Consider the following 20,096-nt stretch of genomic DNA (forward strand, 5'->3'; position numbering starts at 1 on the left):
AAGGAACAATACTGTGAATTTTAAAATTTTCCCGGCGAATTGACTGTTCAAACAAATTTCGGGCTTGCAGCCGGTCGTCGTTCAATACTTTGCACGATATTTCAACTGGGCCCCTGCCAGTCATCTTCAGGTGAGCCGTCGAAGACTGGCGAAAACGTCGTCCGTTCTGCAATATATAGCGTACTGTAACTATTCTGCGCATGCATCGAAAACTTGATAGTTGAGCCACACTGCCCGCCGGCAGCGCCCTCGCTGGTGGAATAGCGGAACTCAGTCGCCCTCTGCGTTGCTGTTTGCCACGGCGGTTGGCGCAATCTGTCGTCTTCGATTTGAGCAAACCATGGAGATGATGGGATTCCATGCACTGTCCAGCTGGTAGCCGCTGTCACGGTTTAACAGATTTTCCACCAGTCGTATTTCTACGGATTCTTTAATAATGGAGTCCCAGAAAGATGTTGCTGTGGACAAAATCATTGTCAAAATCATTGATGGTTCTCTAGGGCATTCAGTTTACCGGAAACCCACTCATACTGATTTGTACCTGCAAGCATCGAGTTGCCATCACCCATCGCAAACCATGAGTTTGCTTAAAACACTTGTTCATAGAGCTCATACTGTCTCAGATCTAGATAGCTTACCTCAAGAACTCACCCATCTAAAGACAGATTCAGCGAAAATGGGTATTTCATCCGGCAGATTAACAGGGCACTAACAGTTAAAACTAAGAAGCAGGAAGTGAATAAAGAGGAGAACATGCCGGAACAATCTTTAGTTTTTCTTCCTTTCGTTGGCAACACTTTGTTTAAAATAGCAAGAATCCTCCGAAAATTTCAGGTAAAAGTGGTTTTCCACCCACCATCGAAGATTGCGGACCTTGTGGGATCAGTTAAGGGCAATCTGTTACTACGAAAGGCCGGAATTTACAAGATACCGTGCCAATGTCGTATGGCTTACATAGGTCAAACCACACACACCGTGAAAGAACGCTGCACTGAACATCAACGTTACACCCGCCTTTTGCAGCCAAGCAAGTTCGCCATTGCTGAACATTGTATTTCTACAGGACATTCAATGGAGTATGAGAAAACAATGATTTTGTCCACAGCAACGTCTTTCTGCGACTCCATTATTAAAGAATCCGTAGAAATACGACTGTCGGAAAATCTGTTAAACCATGACAGCAGCTACCAGCTGGACAGTGCATGGAATCCCATCATCTCCACGATTTGCTCAAATCGAAGACGACAGATTGTGTTGACCACCGTGGCAAACAGCAACGCAGAGGGTGACTGAGTTCTGCTATTCCACCAGTGAGGGCGCTGCCAGTGGGCAGTGTGGATCAACTATCAAGTTTTCGACGCATGCGCAGAGTAGTTACAGTACACTATATATTGAGGAACAGATGACTTTTCGCCAGTCTTCGACGGCTCACCTGAAGTTGACTGGCAGGTGCCCAGTTGAAATATCGTGCGAAGTATTGAACGACGACCGGCTGCAAGCCCGAAATTTGTTTGAACAAGGAACAATACTCTCTCCCAATGGGTGGTTGTCTGGTTGGACTCTTTCCTTTCCAAGGTATGGGAAGGCTTTACAAATTTACTTAAATGCCACCCTGCAGTTATCTAAAATTTGAGTCCATATTTGTCAGTTTTGTTTGGAATAAATTGGATACAACTGCACCTTTCTTTGCTTGGAAGTAACTGATCATCAACTGTAATATTTTCATCCAGGCAGTGACAGTGAAGACAGTTTTGCATGAACTTGTTTCATATTTCTGAAATATGAGAGAATGTGTCAGCAGGAATGCATTACGTTTGAGAGGACTTCTCATCAAAGTACATGAATCTGATAAGTACAAGGAATCTGTTTTTTGTCAGTTTATCACAAATAGCACCTCAGACATACATGATACCAATCATTGCCTTCAATTTCTCCACTGACAAGGTCCATGTAGTGTTTTTTATTTCATTCTGAGAATCTGACTTTTTGTTTTATATGATACAGAGAACTGATTCATCAGAAAGATGGGAGGCATTTTTGATGGCATCCTCCACTCAGTGACAGGTGTACACAGTGGATCCTCCTCTCTCATTCAGGACATTCAAAGTAGCCCTTATTCCAGGCAATAGCATGTTAGCAACACTCACTTCTGCTCCATCTCTAGCTAATACCTTCACTGTTGTGCTACCTGATCCCTGATACTGTTGTGGAAAGAACTGATATAAGGAGTCATTAACTAACTGTAACGTTTCCTATCTTTTTTGCCAAGTTATCTCTGGCAGAAAATCACCACTTAAATCCAATAAGCTCCTATCTGATTCAATATCTGAGTTCTCCAGAATCACAAAATCTCTCTTTTAGTAATGTCACACAAACATGACATAATATAAAATGCCTCAGTATCATGAAAAGGATAGTTGCTACTCATTGTGTAGTGGAGCTACTGAGTTGCAGAAATGCAAGACAAAAAGACTGTCAGAAAGTTAGCTTTTGGCCAACAAAGCCTTTGTCAAAAACACACACACACACACACACACACACACACACACACACACACACTTGGCCACAGGCTCTGGCAACTGGAGCCAGACTGGATTTTCCTTTGTTTAATTTAAAATGCCTGTTACAGGCAAAAAAGAAATGCTCACTGATGAGGCAAGTATTAACAGCAATGCATGAAGTACGACAGAAAAGTTATGTTACAATGTCCAGTGTGGAAAACTTTCTGACAAAGTGTATATCATCACCCAAGGGAGCAATTGTTGACGAAAACAAAATGGAAGACAAGCATCTTTGTCATCTTGAGAACACCAACATTCTAAAAGAAAATTACACCACGGGTCAGGTGGTGTCAAATGACCCCTCTCACATTCTACGAGGGCAGTTCAATAAGTAATGCAACACATTTTTTTTCTCGGCCAGTTTTGGTTGAAAAAACCAGAAATTTCTTGTGGAATATTTTCAAACATTCCCGCTTTGTCTCGTATAGTTTCATTGACTTCCGACAGGTGGCAGCGCTGTACGGAGCTGTTAAAATGGCGTCTGTAACGGATGTGCATTGCAAACAACGGGCAGTGATAGAGATTCTTTTGGCGGAAAACCAGGACATCTCAGATATTCATAGGCGCTTGCAGAATGTCTACGGTGATCTGGCAGTGGACAAAAGCATGGTGAGTCGTTGGGCAAAGCGTGTGTCATCATCACCGCAAGGTCAAGCAAGATTGTCTCATCTCCCGCGTGCGGGCGGGCCGTGCACAGCTGTAACTCCTGCAATGGCGGAGCGTGCGAACACACTCGTTCGAGAAGATCGACGGATCACCATCAAACAACTCAGTGCTCAACTTGACATCTCTGTTGGTAGTGCTGTCACAATTGTTCACCAGTTGGGATATTCAAAGGTTTGTTCCTGCTGGGTCCCTCGTTGCCTAACCGAACACCATAAAGAGCAAAGGAGAACCATCTGTGCGGAATTGCTTGCTCGTCATGTGGCTGAGGGTGACAATTTCTTGTCAAAGATTGTTACAGGCGATGAAACATGGGTTCATCACTTCGAACCTGAAACAAAACGGCAATCAATGGAGTGGTGCCACACCCACTCCCCTACCAAGAAAAAGTTTAAAGCCATACCCTCAGCCGGTAAAGTCATGGTTACAGTCTTCTGGGACGCTGAAGGGGTTTTTCTGTTCGATGTCCCTCCCCATGGTCAAACGATCAACTCTGAAGTGTATTGTGCTACTCTTCAGAAATTGAAGAAACGACTTCAGCGTGTTCGTAGGCACAAAAATCTGAACGAACTTCTCCTTCTTCATGACAACGCAAGACCTCACACAAGTCTTCGCACCTAAGAGGAGCTCACAAAACTTCAGTGGACTGTTCTTCCTCATGCACCCTACAGCCCCGATCTTCCACCGTCGGATTTCCACATGTTTGGCCCAATGAAGGACTCAATCCGCGGGAGGCACTACGCGGATGATGAAGAAGTTATTGATGCAGTACGATGTTGGCTCCGACATCGACCAGTGGAATGGTACTGTGCAGGCAGACAGACCCTCATTTTAAGGTGGCGTAAGGCCGTAGCATTGAATGGAGATTACGTTGAAAAATAGTGTTGTGTAGCTAAAAGATTGGGGAATAACCTGGTGTATTTCAATGCTGAATAAAACAACCCCTGTTTCAGAAAAAAAATGTGTTGCATTACTTATTGAACTACCCTCGTATGTACACTCCGTGAATTTCCATGAAATCTGGTTGAAAGTGGAACAGGGTATCCACTGTTGTTTCAGCTTGCAGTCTTGTAGCAGAAAGAATGGCATGAAGCCTGTAATATCTTGAATGCAATTTTCACTCTGGAGTGGCTTGTGCACTGATATGAAACTTCCTGGCAAATTAAAACTGTGTGCCAGACTGAGACACTATCTCAGGACCTCTGCCTCTCACGGGCAAGTGTTCTATTAACAGAGATACACAAGCAGAGCTCATGACTTGTCCTCAAGCTTTACTTCTGCCAGTATATCATCTCCTGCCTTCCAGACTTCACAGAAGGGCTCCTGTGAATCTTGCAAGACTAGCACTGGAAGTTTCATGTCAGGGCACACTGCTGCAGTGTGAAATTTTGACTCTGGAGACATCTCCCAGAATGTGGCTAAGCTGTGTGTGTGCAATATCCTTTTTTTGAGGAATGCTAGTTTTGCAAGTTTTCGCAGGAGAACTTCTGTGAAGTTTGGAAGGTAGGACATGAGGTATTAGTGGAAATAAAGCTGAAAGGATGGATAGTGAGTTATGTTTCAGTTGACAGAGCTGTTTCCCACAAAAGGCAAAGGTCCTAAGTTCAAGTCTCAGTCTGGTACACAGTTTTAATCTGCCAAGAACTTTCATATCTGTAGTGCCTTGTTTCACTGTGTTGTATGCAAATGTCACTAATGGCAGTATAATGTCCCAATTTCTTTGTTAAACATCACTGTACACCAAGAGCATATCTGCCAATGTCTTAAGTGTTTTGTGAGGTCATTCGTCTGTGGGTGGTTGGCAGTTGTCACCCTGTGGGTGATGTCACAGTATGAAATTACCTCTGGTGCCAGTCTTGAGTGGAACAGTTTTCATCGATCAGAGATCATCACACAGGACTCTTCGTGTTTCAAATTTATGTCTTCTATAAGAAATTGTGCAATTTCTATAACAGACTATTATTCATCAATTTCCATTTCTCAACTTCAAGAACCTCCCCAAAATATCAATTGCAATTAAGTGGAATGGCACTACTGCAGACAGAATATTTACCAGCTTCTGTAAAGGTAACGGGAACATGCTTCTGTCGTCGGCACACAAAGGTAATTCGGGCACAAGCTTCCATCGCTGGCCTTCCTTAAAGTGGCTCACATAGAGTCCAACATATCGGTAGAGATCTAGCCAGTGATACCTGTGTCTGATTCTATCAAGTCATCATGAATCCCAGGTGACCAGATGTAGGAGTGTTGTAGAAATACTTCAGGATACCTGGCTGTACACGAGCTGGGATGACGAGGTCCATTTCTGCCCCACTGAATTATAGTTCCTTTTCCATAATGATCTTTTTATTAATGGGAATTCTCCTTTGGTTGGTTCCCCCTCTTTCAAGGATTCTTGGTTTTCAGCATTGCTGGGTCTTTCCTCTTTTTTAGCAGTAATGTCCTTTAGGGCAGCAATGATTGAGAATTCACATCCATTCTCCCGTGTTCCATCAAGGGATTTCTTGAAAGGCAACTGGTATCCTAGTGTTCGCATCCACTTTTGTATATCACTATGACATCGTACTCCTGTAGCCTCAGTGCACATCTTGCCAGTCAACCTGATGGATCCTGCAGGCTGATTATCCAGCATAGGGAATGGTGGCCCATCGCAATGGTGAATGGTGTGCCAAATAAATATGGCCAAAACTTATTGATGGCCCAAGCAACCACAAGGCAATCTTTCTCTTGGTTGTAGAGCAGTTCATCTTAGATTTGGAGAGTGGGCTGGAAGCATAAGCACCTTTTCAGCACATTGCTGAATTTCCATTAGTACTGCACTTATTCGACAACCACCAGCATTGATGTGAAGTTCTGTCTCCACTTTCTTGCAATGCTATGCTAGGACTGTAGAAGATGTTAGTACAGAAAGACCTTACATGCACTTCATTCCATGAAAAGTTGGTGTCTCACTAAAGCAGTTCGTATAAAGGAGGGGCATGGTACAAAAGTCAATTATGGGTTGCTGGTAGTTCAAACACATTTTGAAAAAACTTCTATCATGAATGTGCTGAGCAGTTGGAAAATCTGACTGCTCTTATTTCCTGGGATCAGAACAGATGCCATTGCCATACACAAGAAGCTCCCATATTTTTATTTCATGGATGGCAAAGAAGGACTTTTTCAGATTCAGATGGAGACCTGCAGTCTGTACGCATTTCAAATGGATGTTAGGCAACTTAGATGTTCTTCAAATGTTTTTAAAAAAATGACAATGTCCATTTAAGGTGTTGAAACAGTTGTTCATCATATGTTCGAAATTGGTTGGAGCATTACACAGTCAAAATGGCATAATTTTGAATGTCACAGGCTGTCAGATGTTCTGAGGCAGTCTTTCCCTGTCAGCCTTGACTTGTCAGTAGCCTGCCTGGGTTGAAAAATACTTTGCTCCTTTCAGACAGTCTAGGGTGTCATCAATGCACAGCAACAGGTAGACATCTTTTTTGTGATTTTGTTCAGTCACTGAAGTGTGACATGCCATCCTTTTTTAACCCAAGAACTGCAGGAGAAGACCAAGGACTCTGTCAAAGTCAATGATGTCATCTTGCAGCATCTCCACTACCTCTCAGACTATCCGTCTTTCTGCTGGTGACAGGTCTGCATTTTCTCCACTCAGGATCTGAATCATCTAAACAATCGCCCAGAATGGCTAACAGCCACCGAAGTACGAGGTGCATTCAAGTTCTAAGGCCTCCGATTTTTTTTCTCCGGACTGGAAAGAGATAGAAACATGCGCATTTTTTAAAATGAGGCCACGTTCATTGTCAATACGTCCCAGAGATGGCAGCACCGTAAGGCAGATGGAATTTTACCGCGAGCGGCGAGAATGAGAACTGTTTTAAATACTTCAAATGGCAACGTTTTCCTTACTTGAACAGCATGCAATCATTCGTTTTCTGAATTTGCGTGGTGTGAAACCAATTGAAATTCATTGACAGTTGAAGGAGACATGTGGTGATGGAGTTATGGATGTGTCGAAAGTGCGTTCATGGGTGCGACAGTTTAATGAAGGCAGAACATCGTGTGACAACAAACCGAAACAATCTTGGGCTCGCACAAGCCGGTCTGACGACATGATCGAGAAAGTGGAGAGAATTGTTTTGGGGGATCGCCGAATGACTGTTGAACAGATCGCCTCCAGAGTTAGCATTTCTGTGGGTTCTGTGCACACATTCCTGCATGCACTGCAACAAAAATGTCCGGAAAGGGCTGCGCGTGTGCTGTTTCACCAAGACAACGCACCCGCACATCGAGCTAACGTTACGCAACAGTTTCTTCATGATAACAACTTTGAAATGATTCCTCATGCTCCCTATTCACCTGACCTGGCTCCTAGTGACATTTGGCTTTTTCCAACAATGAAAGACACTCTCCGTGGCCGCACATTCACCAGCCGTGCTGCTATTGCCTCAGCGATTTTCCAGTGGTCAAAACAGACTTCTAAAGAAGCCTTTGGCGCTACCATGGAATCATGACGTCAGCGTTGTGAAAAATGTGTACGTCTGCAGGGCGGTTACGTCGAGAAGTAATGCCAGTTTCATCGATTTCGGGTGAGTAGTTAATTAGAAAAAAAATCGGAGGCCTTAGAACTTGAATGCACCTCCTAGTACCTTGCTCAGGCCACGTCCTACATGTGTTTCAATAGTACCTTTCTCCCCAGCATAATCTGTAGTGGTAGCAGGGCACAATTTTTCATTCATAGCTTAAGCTGCCCTTCCTGGACTTGTTCAGCTGTCCCTTTAAGGATGAGTTGTCACTGCTCATGACAATTAGTGATCCAAAGTTCTCTTTGACCCTCTACAATGCTTATGGTCATTGCTGACTTATATATTTCTTTTGTAAGCTGACTACCTTTTTGCAATAGACAAAAGCTTCACAGTTTAATTGAGCAGCTTGACTTATAATTGGAACTCGTTTATGATGGCAGGATAACATCATCTCTAGCAGCAAGCAAGTGCCCACAGCAGTCATTGTTATGTGTGCTTGTTGGAATAGCTTCATCAATGTGGAGCTCTGATATTCCACAGTCTCTGATAGCAAATAATGCCTTTGACAGATCACACCTCAGAATAGCATTATTACTACAAAATGTTAAATCAACAAATTTGGGAGGATGCATTCTGTCATTGATAGTAGATTCGATTAAATTCAGTTTTCATTCCATAGACCCAAAAATGAGATGATTCTTGTGGGTGTGGAACATTTCAGAAGGTATTAAAAAACATTGAACATTTGAATATAATAATCTCTTTCCTGATCATTTGTCGGTAGATTGTCAAAATATGCAACTATGTTAGAGTAAACTGGAACTGATTATATGTACATAATTAATACACTATCAGAATGAAACACAGTTACACACTTTAAACAAATTTATCATGCGCAAAAATACCTAATCTTGACTGTTGTGATCAACTTCTGGCAAAAAAGAATTCTAACAGAAATTTTTACTTAAGTTGGTCTAACAGTCCCTGTTAAGATATTCATCTATAGAGTAGAAGGAGTTGCCTATAAAAAAAGTCTTTCAAACTCTGTTGAAACTGTACTTTATCTGAAACCCAGTTTTTAATGGTTGCTGGCAATTTGATGAAAATCTATGTTCCTGAATACTGAACCCCTTTTTTGACAAAGGTTAAATGTTTTAGGTCTTTATGTAGATTGTTCTTATCCCTAATCGTTGTACTCTGTATTGAGCTATTGATTGGAAATAGAGACATATTTGCAACTAATTTAATTAAGGAACAAATATAAAGAAAAGTAGTGGTTAGAATACCCTGTTCTCTGAGCAGATTTCAACATGATGTTCTTTAATTTACACCACAAATGAGAATTATTACACCCTTTCACACTCAAAAAACTTTTGCTCAGTTTGACGAGTTATCCCAGAATATGATTTCATGTGACATAACCGAATGAAAGTAAGCAAAGTAGGTAAGTTTTTCATATTTATGTCTCCATATGACATCATCTGCATTGCAAACACAGACTTGTTTAGGATGTTCAGTAATTCTGTGGTATGCCCTTCCCACTTGAATTTATTATTTAGTTGTAATCCCAGAAATTTTACATTGTTATCCTCTTCAATCTGTGTCTCTTCATTTGATTCACATGCTGGAAGGAAATCTCTTACAGGACCTGAACTGCATAAAGTGGGTCTTTTTAAAGTTTAATGAGAGTAAATTAGCCTTAAACCATTTATTATTGTCAGTGAAAATTAGCACCCATTTCTAAATCTGTACTTGATGTGCTATTTATGGCAATGTTTGTATCATCTACAAGCAAAACTAACTTAGCATCTGGCAATGTAACAGAAGAGAGGTCATTAATGCACACAAGAAAAAGCAACAGACCCTAGATGGAACCTTGAAGGACACCACATGCAGTTAATTCCCAATCAGATGAAGACTGACTGCTTACTCCACAGGTAATTCTAAATGTCACCATTTGTTTCCTGTTAGTAAGACTTGAAGCATTTCGCAGCACTGCCACTGCCACCATAATATTCTAAATTACTTAAGAGAATGGTGTGATTCACATGATCAAAGGCTTTTGTTGGGTCACAGAAAATGTCAGTAGCCTCTCTTTTGTTATTAATTAATTAAATACATTCTCACTGTATCGCAACCCTTAAGGGACCCAAACTGTTACTTGGACAATATATTATTTGCAGTTAGATGCTTAAGACGACAGTTGAACATGACCTTTTCAAATATTTTTAAAAAATCTGACAAAAGCGAAATTGGTCAATAGTTTGACAGTGTCTTTTCATCCCCCATCTTGTAAAGAGGCTTAACTTCAGCACATTTTAGCCAGACTGGAAACATTCCATTGGTAAGAGACTGATTACACAAATATCAGCAATTGTTTGATTTCACAGATAACTTAAGATAGGACTCAAATCACGTGAGTTCTCTAGTAGATATCTTACCATAACCATTACAATACTTATTCTTGTGATACACATTCATAGCTGTACTAACATCAAAAGCTCAGATGGAAAACCAGTTTTAAGCAAAGAAGGGAAAGCTGAAAGGTGGACGGAGTATGTAGAGGACCTATAGAACGGAGACGTACTTGAGGGCAATATTACAGAAATGGAAGAGGACGCAGATGAAGATGAGATGGGAGATATTATATTGCAAGAAAAAATTGACAGAACATTGAAAGACCTAAGTTGAAACAAGGCTCTGGGAGTAGACAACATACCGTCAGAATTACTGACAGCCTAGGGAGAGCCAACCATGACAAGACTCTTCCATCTGTTAAGCACAATGTATGAGACTAAGATTTCAAGAATAATACAATAATTCCAATTCCAAAGAAGGCAGGTGCTGACAGGTGTGAATATCATCGAACTCTTAGTCTAATAAGTCATAGTTACAAAATACTAACACAAATTCTTTACAGAAGAATGGAAAAACTGGTAGAAGCCAACCGCAGCAAAGACCAGTTTGGATTCTGGAGAACAGTAGAAACACCCAAGGCAATACTGACCCTGTGTCTTCTCATAGGAGATAGGTTCAAGAAAGGCAAACTTATGTTCACTGCATTTGCAGACTTAGAGAAAACTTTTGACAATGTTGACTGAAAATTCTCTTTGAAATTTTGACGGTAGCAGGGGTAAAATACAGGACTCTAAAGTGTATTTACAACTTGTACAGAAAGCAGATGGCAGCTGTAAGAGTTGAGGGGCATGAAAGGAAAGCAGTGGTTGAGAAGGGAGCAAGACAGGGTTGCAGCCCATCCTCTATGTTATTCAATCTGTACATTGAGCAGGCAGTAAAGGATGCAAAAGAAAAATCTTAGAGTGGCTGAAGTAGAGAGGATATAAAATGTAGACTGGCAAGACAAGAAAAGCATTTCTGAAAAAGAGAAATTTGTTAACTTTGAGAATAGATTTAAGTGTCAGAAAGTCTTTTTGGAAAGTATTTGTATGAATTGTAGCCATGTATGGAAGTGAAACATGGCCAATAAAAAGTTTACACAAGAAGAGAATAGAGGCTTTTAAAATGTGGTGCTACAGAAGAATTCTGAAGATTAGGTAGACAGGTCATGTAAACTAATGAGGAGGTACTGAGTAGAAATGGAGAGCAAAGAAATTGGCACAACTGACTAGAAGAAAGGATCAGTTAGTAGGACACACTCTGAGACAGCAAAGAATCACCAATTTAGTGCTGGAGGAAAGAGTGCAGGATAAAAATCATAGTGGGAGATGAAAAGATTATTACAGCAAGCAGATTCAGATGGATGAATGTTGCAGTAATTACTCAGAGATGAAGAGGCTTTACACAGAATAAAGTAGCATGGAGAGCTGCATCAAACCAGTCTTCGGACTAAAGACTATAAGAACAACAACATGTTCCTGGTGACTGGATGCATTTCCCATCTGCAACTTTCAGCACAATAATTTTTGTCTCATGGAAGATAGTCATCTTTAGCAGATGAGGCAAGCAATCAACATTACAGAAAAGGAAGCCCTTGAGTTGACTTGTGCCCAGACAGGTTGACCATTGATGGTGATGTATCTCTATCACCTGTCAGCACTTTCTGAGCCTTAAGAAACACTACTGCCACATACAACCCCATCACACGACTTTTCGAAATTTTATGGAACTTTTGTCGTTTGAATTGGCCTCATATGTTTTACTGTAGAGGATCAGAGAAGAGATATCCAGGTTTATGCACTAACATGAAAGTTAAATGCCTTCAACAAAGAGTTAGAGAAATGTTTTTGAAAACTATCATATAAATATTGTTTCCTTCTCACCTGCTAAAACATTGGAACTATTTAGTAGTGATAATGACAACTTTGGACAGCTTGGCATCTATCAAATCTCCTCACCAATGTGACATGATGGATACAGAGATTGAAGATCACTGCTAGGAATACCAGCAGCATACTTGACTACTGTAACCAAACTGTAGTGACACATCGCTTCTATCAGAAGTACATGGAATGAATTACAACTGTATAAAAGTTCTGGCACAAAGTTCTAACTACTGGGACTATGTCATTAACAAATCCATCAAGATAACAGTAATGGACCAGCTAGTCAACTACAAGTAAGGCCGGGGCACCTGCATTTAGTTTAATCAAAAAATGACAGAGAGATACCAAGAAACAACAATGAACAGACTTTGAAGGCACGCATATACCAACAGATAAATAAACATACAGATAAGTCCTTGAGCACGAACCTCAGATAGATTGGCAAGAATGAGATGAGGGGGAATGAAGATATAATATCGGAAAGAACAAAGTAGCACTTAAAATGGTACTGATTACATTGCTACATTTTATCACTCATAATACAATATTTTATCATACAACAAAGCAACTGCTCCCACTCTCCCAATGAACCATGGCTCTTGCTGTGTTGGGGTGGCTTGCATGCCTTAATAATAAAGGTAGCCCTATGTAGGTATGATCACATCACAGGAGTATCTGTGAAGACATATGGTTCCTGAAGAAGAGCAGTGGCCATTTCACCAGTTGTACAGGCCTTGCCATATTTGTGCAGCAGTACAACTGAAAGTAAGTAAATATATTTCCTGGGGAAATACAACTCTATTGTATGGTTTAATGGTGGCACTCTGATGGTAGGCAAGTACCTATTATAGGTCTGTATCACTGACTGACTGACTGACTGACGCTCAGAGGCTAAAATGCAGTAGGCTTGTATGGGAGTATGGTGGATTGTATAAGCATTGCATTCATTATGTTGAATTATATTATGTAAGGACATATTAAAGAGTAAAAGTATTTTCACATATATGATACAGTTCAAAAATAAAACAGGAAATAGCTTTTTCTAAGAGTAATTATCATTGCATATTTCATGTTATATTTTTTAAATCATTAAATATCTTGAACATGCACTTTTAAAAGTAGCCTATGAGTTACTCCAGGGTATAAGCTAATTCCACTCCAAATTTCTTGCAAAACTGTCAAGCTATTTCAGCGTGAAGGAGTAACAAACATACTCGCATACAAACTTTCACATTTATAATATGTATGCAGTTGTGCATGATTAGGCAACAAAATCAAATGCCGCATAGTTACACTACTGGTGAAAAAGCTGGAAATAGTTACAGTTGTCTAATACCCAGGAGTAACCACCCAGAAGTATTAAGAGTAGGCTTATATGGAAGAGAGACGTTGACGATAAGCAGTACATATAAAATGAGAGTAGAAGCTTTTGAAACGTGGTGTTACACAAGACTGCTGAACATTAAATGAGTAGACAGAACAACTAATGAGAAGGTACTGAATCAAATTCAAGAGAACAGAAATTTGTAGCACAACTTGGTTAAAAGAAGGTATTAGTTGATAAGGTTCATCCTGAGGCAAAATTACGGGAGAAGATCAAAGCTTGACAACTGCAGGCAGGTTCAAATGGATTTTGGTTGGAATAGTTACAAAGTAATGAAGAGATCTGCACAGGATAGACTAGCTTGGAAAATTTCAACAAACCAGTCTTCAGACTGAGAACCACAAAAGAAGTTCAACATTTTCGAAAACAGAGATAAAATAGATCATGAAAAAGGAGAAGTATTTATTTAGAAAGTTTCAGGTACAATGAAAATAAAATTACACAAAAAATCAAATGTAACAAGGTAAAATTAAAGATCAGATGACAACTTCAAGTAAACAATATCAGGAATTTTATAGCATATAAGAATAAACAAATCTCTTTATAAATGTCTATATGACATCATGATGAGATAAAATGAATATAACAAAAAAGGAACAGCTCAAAACAATATGAGCATAAAAAAGAAATAACAAATACATTTGTATAATAGACACCACATTTCAACATTTAAGATGACATGCATGCATGCATGCATGCATGAGAAAACTGTACAATCATTCCATAACTTCTTTAAATATTTATAGATGTCAAGAAACTAATCAGAAACACAGACTGACAATAATGAAAATAATGATATTGTGGAAATAATTCCAGGTGATGTATTGAAAGGCATTCAAATTATGAAGATAGGAAAGGTATCTGGAGATGATGATGTTTAACAGAAATGGGTTGATATTGGGCAAAAAAGAAAAAGGAAGTTGCAAAATCGTTTATTTTTCTGGAAAGTAATAAAATTCTCCAAAACTGGAACAATGCTTTATCACACTACTTCTCAAGGGATTAAAAAAACTGTAGACCTGTCAGCTTAAAATTATCATTTAGAAGTGGACATGGCACAATGGATTATTTGCAAATCTTGAACAAAATTACAGAAATGACTGACTGAATTACATCACATGGGGTTTCAAAATTGTGGAAAAATTTCTGTCTTAGTTTCAGTATAATCCATACTGACAACCCTTGCAAAGCAAAGGAGTGATTCAACCTGCAGTAGAACACTGGAGAATTTAGGATAGTGGGAAAGTAAGAGCTTCAAGTTAAGCCACGCCAGTAGATTCCATATCATAAAACATCTATTCTCATTATGCCCAGAGGGAGTTTTCAGATCCTTAAAACTAGATAAACTAAGAAAGAATACAGTTTAATGGAACACATCTGAATCATATTGTTTCCTGAGTAACACTGTACTGTTTGCCCCAAGTGAGGATAAACTTCAACAAATAATCCAAAAAATTCATAAAGCAAACTTGAAAGTTGGTATGAAAATCAATTACAATAAGACTTTAAACAGTGTGCTTCCAGCACAATGAAAAGAAAATTGGACAAGTTATCAATTAAATCTCAGACTTGTTGGATGAGCTTTCATATTTATAGATGGAAAGGAAATACACAGAAGAATAATAACATCCTAGCATGCTTGTGATAAACTAAATAGAGTTTTGGAAACTATATCTCTGACGTGTCTGAAACAGAAAGTTCACCTCACAGCATATTAGTTGTGATTTACACCAGTGCAACATCGACTTTTAAAGCCAATGCCAATCAAAAGCTGAGGTTTGCTCACTGAGAAATGGAGAGCTGTGTTCTGAAGCACCAGAAGAGACAGGATAACATCCAAGTAGATCATAGAATATCTGGAAGTGGAAGGTGTAAATGTGTCTGCAATGAAAATCAAGGGACGTGGCAAGATAGTGTAGCTAGGTGGATGAATTTTAGATGTAACAAGGAAGTACTTTGCTGGATACCAAGAGGTAAGAAAGATAATGAATTACTGGAAGTTGCATATGTGCCACTGGAAAATGTACAGAGGCAAAATGGTTGCATGCAGCTGAAGACCATAACACATGGAAAAAACTAGAAATGGAGTTTATCGAGTAGTGGATGTCAAATGGCTACTGATTGTGGTGATGTCAAGAGAATTACTACAAGATACCAAATTATCAATAAAACTGAGTATTTTTCTGCATATCATAAAATATACTTAATGTTTCTTTTGTATTTCTTTTTTATATTAAGTCCTTTTCTAATCAATTATATGGGTAGTGTCATCAAGTCTTTGACAATATTATGCTTTCAAGGTACATGGGTTCACAGTATTCAATCTTTCCTCTGGAAGATTAAGAGGTCAAACTTTTGTACTGAAATGTTCGGTTCTAATTACAAAACCGTTCTTCACTCTCAAATTTTACTATTAAAGGAAAAGTAATTAAATCAAAATCTATCTGAAGTATATTATTAAGTTACTGATTCCTGTAAGTGACATAATGCGCTGTTGTTTTGTGCTTGTAGCATGCTTTACCTGAAATCTGTGACATGCAGTAACAACTCTTGAGATTCACTGTGATTTTGAAGTTTTTAATGTTTTCTGCTACACACCAGTTGCTTGCTCTAGGCTAACACTGTTTACAACTGGATTAAAAAAAAACTATTTCTTGACAGTTAAGGAGTTGAAACTGACAAATTTGGAAAGTACTGCACAGACAGGAATAGGCTAAAGCTCCCTGACAGCTTTTGAGACAAGTTCAAACAACTCACTTTGTAGAGTAGCAGCAGCAAAAATCAAATCTCAATTAATATGTCTACTGCCATTTGAAGATTCAGCTTTCTATTTGTGATTCATAAAATGAGTACTTTCCTCAAGAAATGGTAAAATGCTTTCCTATATTACATGGCTACCTCTCTGTGGGTTGAGGATCACTTTTTTTAAAATTTTGCAGCCTTGCATGTGTGATTTATTCTGAAAAAATTGTCATTGTTGATAACTGACTCTGTAATATTTTATGTAAAAAATGAATAAAATTTATACCTCAAACTGGAACTTCTCATTACAGCCACAACGCCGCATACACAAGACTAGTGCATTTCATTTACATAATAAACACTATGAATTCTTAACATTAAGATTTCTTATGGGGACCAGTATGTATGTATTTCTGCATCCCAAGGAAAATACTGTGATGTGTAAAAATCACAAATCTTGTCTTCATTTTTATTACACACTTTTTATGAAGAAACTTAGTTGAATTTGTCGTCTCCAAGGGTCTTCCGAACCAACCCATTCACACACAAATAGTTGTTGCTTAGTTATAAAGCTATACAAGGGCATATCCAGGATTTGAATTGTGCATGGGGTGTGAGAGGAGATATTGGGGTGGGGTGGGGGTGGAGATTCCTCATTTCAGTTTTGTGGTGAATGATGAAACAGTTTTGCAATTTCACTACACATTACATACCTAGGAGTGCACTTGTTACATGTCAATATCAATTACATATTCCAGCTTTCTTCAAGGTGATACTGATTTGATAATTCTGTCTGCTTCATGAAGCAAGATGTAAGTTTGATTTGTAAAGATACCTTCCTAAGTGGTATGGGGAGGGGTCATTTATGTCCTTGAAACCACAGTTTAAATAAGCACTAGGAGTGTACATTAATTTCAGTCAAAACAATTGCAACTTTTGTTGATATTTTTATTCCTGCATGGAGAAGCAATCAATTCCATAAATTTCACTCACTATTTCAGTATATTCCACATACAAGAAAGAAGGAAAATAGTTAAGTGCAAATTTAACATTACCCATCTGAAATCACACTCCATAATGCAGAAGATACTAACCGCTCACTGATATGTAAATTATGGACATCAGTGCCTCCAAGAGAGACAGCATCAATAATATGTAGGGTGTTTATTTTGCGCTGAGACTTTCCTTCACCCTTAAGCTCCATCACAGGCTCTGCTAGCACCAAAGTATCAGGACTCAATTCCAGTGTACTCTGCTCACGAATCCACTGTCCTGACTGATACCGGTATACCTTTGAACGGCCCAACCCTGCCAACCAGAAAGTAGTAACTGCCAAGCATAATATGGAAAGACAGTATTATCACAAAATGTTGAAAAATCTAAAGATGTTGTCTTGATACACATTCCACTGAAGCTGCATCTCATGACAATATGAGGCTGACATTGCAGTTTCCTTCATTTACATGTTGAAATTAATAATGATTGTTTAAAACACAAAATCTAAAGATAACACTTGGTTCTCATACTGTAATTCTTTCATCTAATATTAGCTACATCAACAACATGTAACACAATAATCACAATTGCAAGAGAGCATACATATTTTACATACAGATCTATAGTGTCAAAAAAACACAAAATGCTACAGACACATTCGGAAGGTGCTGTTGGGATCACAGTATTGCTTCTGTAAGCTCTGAGGATAATACTTTGAGGGTGATGCTTTTCATGAGTGGTTTTCCCAATCAAAGAACAACATTTAAGCTCACTGTCTTTTAATGAGCAAAATTAAGGACGATGATAAAAATGTTAGATTATTTCAAAATCGCTATTGCAGCTCTTGAGCACCATCTTATGTGTTGTATGCTGTTGCTACAGCACTAGATTACCTTCATCTGAAGATGACAAACAGTTGCTCTGACAAAATAGTGCAAAGTTTTAGTAATACTATTTCATTAAACACCCATGACCCTTAGCACATTTATTGTGTTAGGAAAACCTTAAACAGGTTGAGGATTGTTAGAAGTCCCAAGTAATTTTTGTACACCGTCCAAAATTAATTAGTTCTGAATTCTGTGAAAAATTTTTCCCCTTTTCTTCTTGACAGTATCCCAATAACATACCAGGAAATGGTAAAGAAATGGGGTGTACTTTATATAAGTGCCTCAAGTGGCCAGAAAATACTGCTGCCATGTGCAGTAAGACTTTTGTTTGACCATGTCAATGCTACTTGCACCCACTAGAATGTTTGTAGTTGAACAAGTTACACAGCTGCCACAGGTTATGTTTTAGTTACTCTGTGTGCATGTGCCCCAATACCTCACATCAGAGACCAGGTACCTGCCACCTCATCAGAACATGTCTAATGTCCTGGCTGTGCCTGTCTGTGAAACAAAAACATTTGCAAACTCCTTCTCTATTACTGCTCTCCATCTTTCAGGCAAACTAGTCTGCGCACTGAAATTCAGTGCCCTGCTGCATTTAAGAAAATGCTAAAGCACTTCCTTTAGTTAACCACATAACTGTTACCCAAAAAATTAGCACATATGGCTAGTTTCTCTTTGTAAAACAGTAAAGAAAGTTCTTGCATCTTATATCAGTTACTCTTCTTTCTCTTTCTGTTTCTCAATCAGTGATACCAAATTCTTTCCCCCTCTCTTCATTATTTGTTTTCTAACACATTACTCTTTTTTTTCCTCTCACAATCCATTACTTGCACACTCAGGTTAAATCTACATGACAGTAATCTGTCATTGTTGGTCCCCTTTTTATAAACTAGTACAAACTGTCACTTTTGCTACAGTAACTATTATTCTTTTCATGTATTTTTATAACTTGTGTCATTATCAACATAATTTTACTAATAATAAATCTGTAAAGCTGTCATACCTGTCTGTCTGTCTGTTCAAGTATGCTTCTCTAACACCTGTTCGACAAATTTTCATGGGGAACAAAGATATCGAAATTCAAAGTTTTATCCATACTAATATTATGAATGAAAAAGTATCTCTGTCTGTTACATTTTGATGACTAATCTGTTGTATCAATTTTGATGATATCTGGTATGGAGATAGCCTGAACCCTGAGGAAGAACAACGATCACTTTGTAGTACAAGATACTTGCTGACTTGAGGAATATTACACAAATTAGGGAAAAATTTTCACTCTTTGAAAAAGCTATTTTCTCTCCTATTTTTGATCTTTATCATATTTGTGAAAATGCTTCCAATGGTCGATATGTGCTAGAGGATATGTTTCAAAGTAATGAACACAATCCTTATACAAACTTCAATGTGGTTAATCCAAATTTCCACACCAATTGTTGCATATTGTGAAATGTATAGCTATTTCCATAAAACAATACATATATGCACACTCCTGCCCATTCTCCTGCAGCGACACTGCACATGCCCATGCATCGTGCGTTAGAAACACAGCTTGGGGGGGGGGGGGGGGGGGGGTTGCACAATCATGAGCTATGCTTACCCAAAGTGGCATACATGTAAGGGTAGCTGATGTTACTATCACCCATCATAACAATATTATTGATATGCGAGTGCAGCTGTGGGTAATGGCTAGAGTAAAATATGTAGGGTGTCTTGGTTGCATGTGAGAGAGGGTCTTGGGTCTTGATCTTGCCAAGATAAATAAATCAATAAACAGAATAAAATAACATATTGACTAACACTGATGTAACAAATTTAGCTTGAAAATAGAATCACATCTAGAAAATTGCTAAACTAAAGTGCTTGGCAATTTCTAAACTGAACAGTTTCGAAGGAGGAATCAAAAGTATTTTCTTTACTTAGGAATATGGATGGTGCTATTTGGTAACAGTTATTTTTTCAGGAATATGTAATGAAAAAAATAAATAAATAGTTACAAAACTTTTAAATTGTTAAACGTCATCTCTAAGAAACCATGTTCCTCTTTTTCT

The 20,096-nt window shown here is 38.7% G+C and overlaps 1 protein-coding gene across 1 annotated transcript in view; it reads right to left on the bottom strand.

Annotated features, from left to right (window-relative positions):
* LOC126418443 (cap-specific mRNA (nucleoside-2'-O-)-methyltransferase 1) overlaps positions 1–20,096 on the bottom strand; it is a 273,835-nt gene that overhangs the window by 44,849 nt on the left and 208,890 nt on the right. The window contains exon 14 of the mRNA XM_050085206.1: positions 17,254–17,467. Coding sequence (XP_049941163.1) covers positions 17,254–17,467 — 214 coding nt within the window. The remainder of the gene's footprint in view (positions 1–17,253; positions 17,468–20,096) is intronic.

This window comes from Schistocerca serialis, chromosome 9, assembly GCF_023864345.2.
Source record: "Schistocerca serialis cubense isolate TAMUIC-IGC-003099 chromosome 9, iqSchSeri2.2, whole genome shotgun sequence".
NCBI lineage: Eukaryota > Metazoa > Arthropoda > Insecta > Orthoptera > Acrididae > Schistocerca > Schistocerca serialis.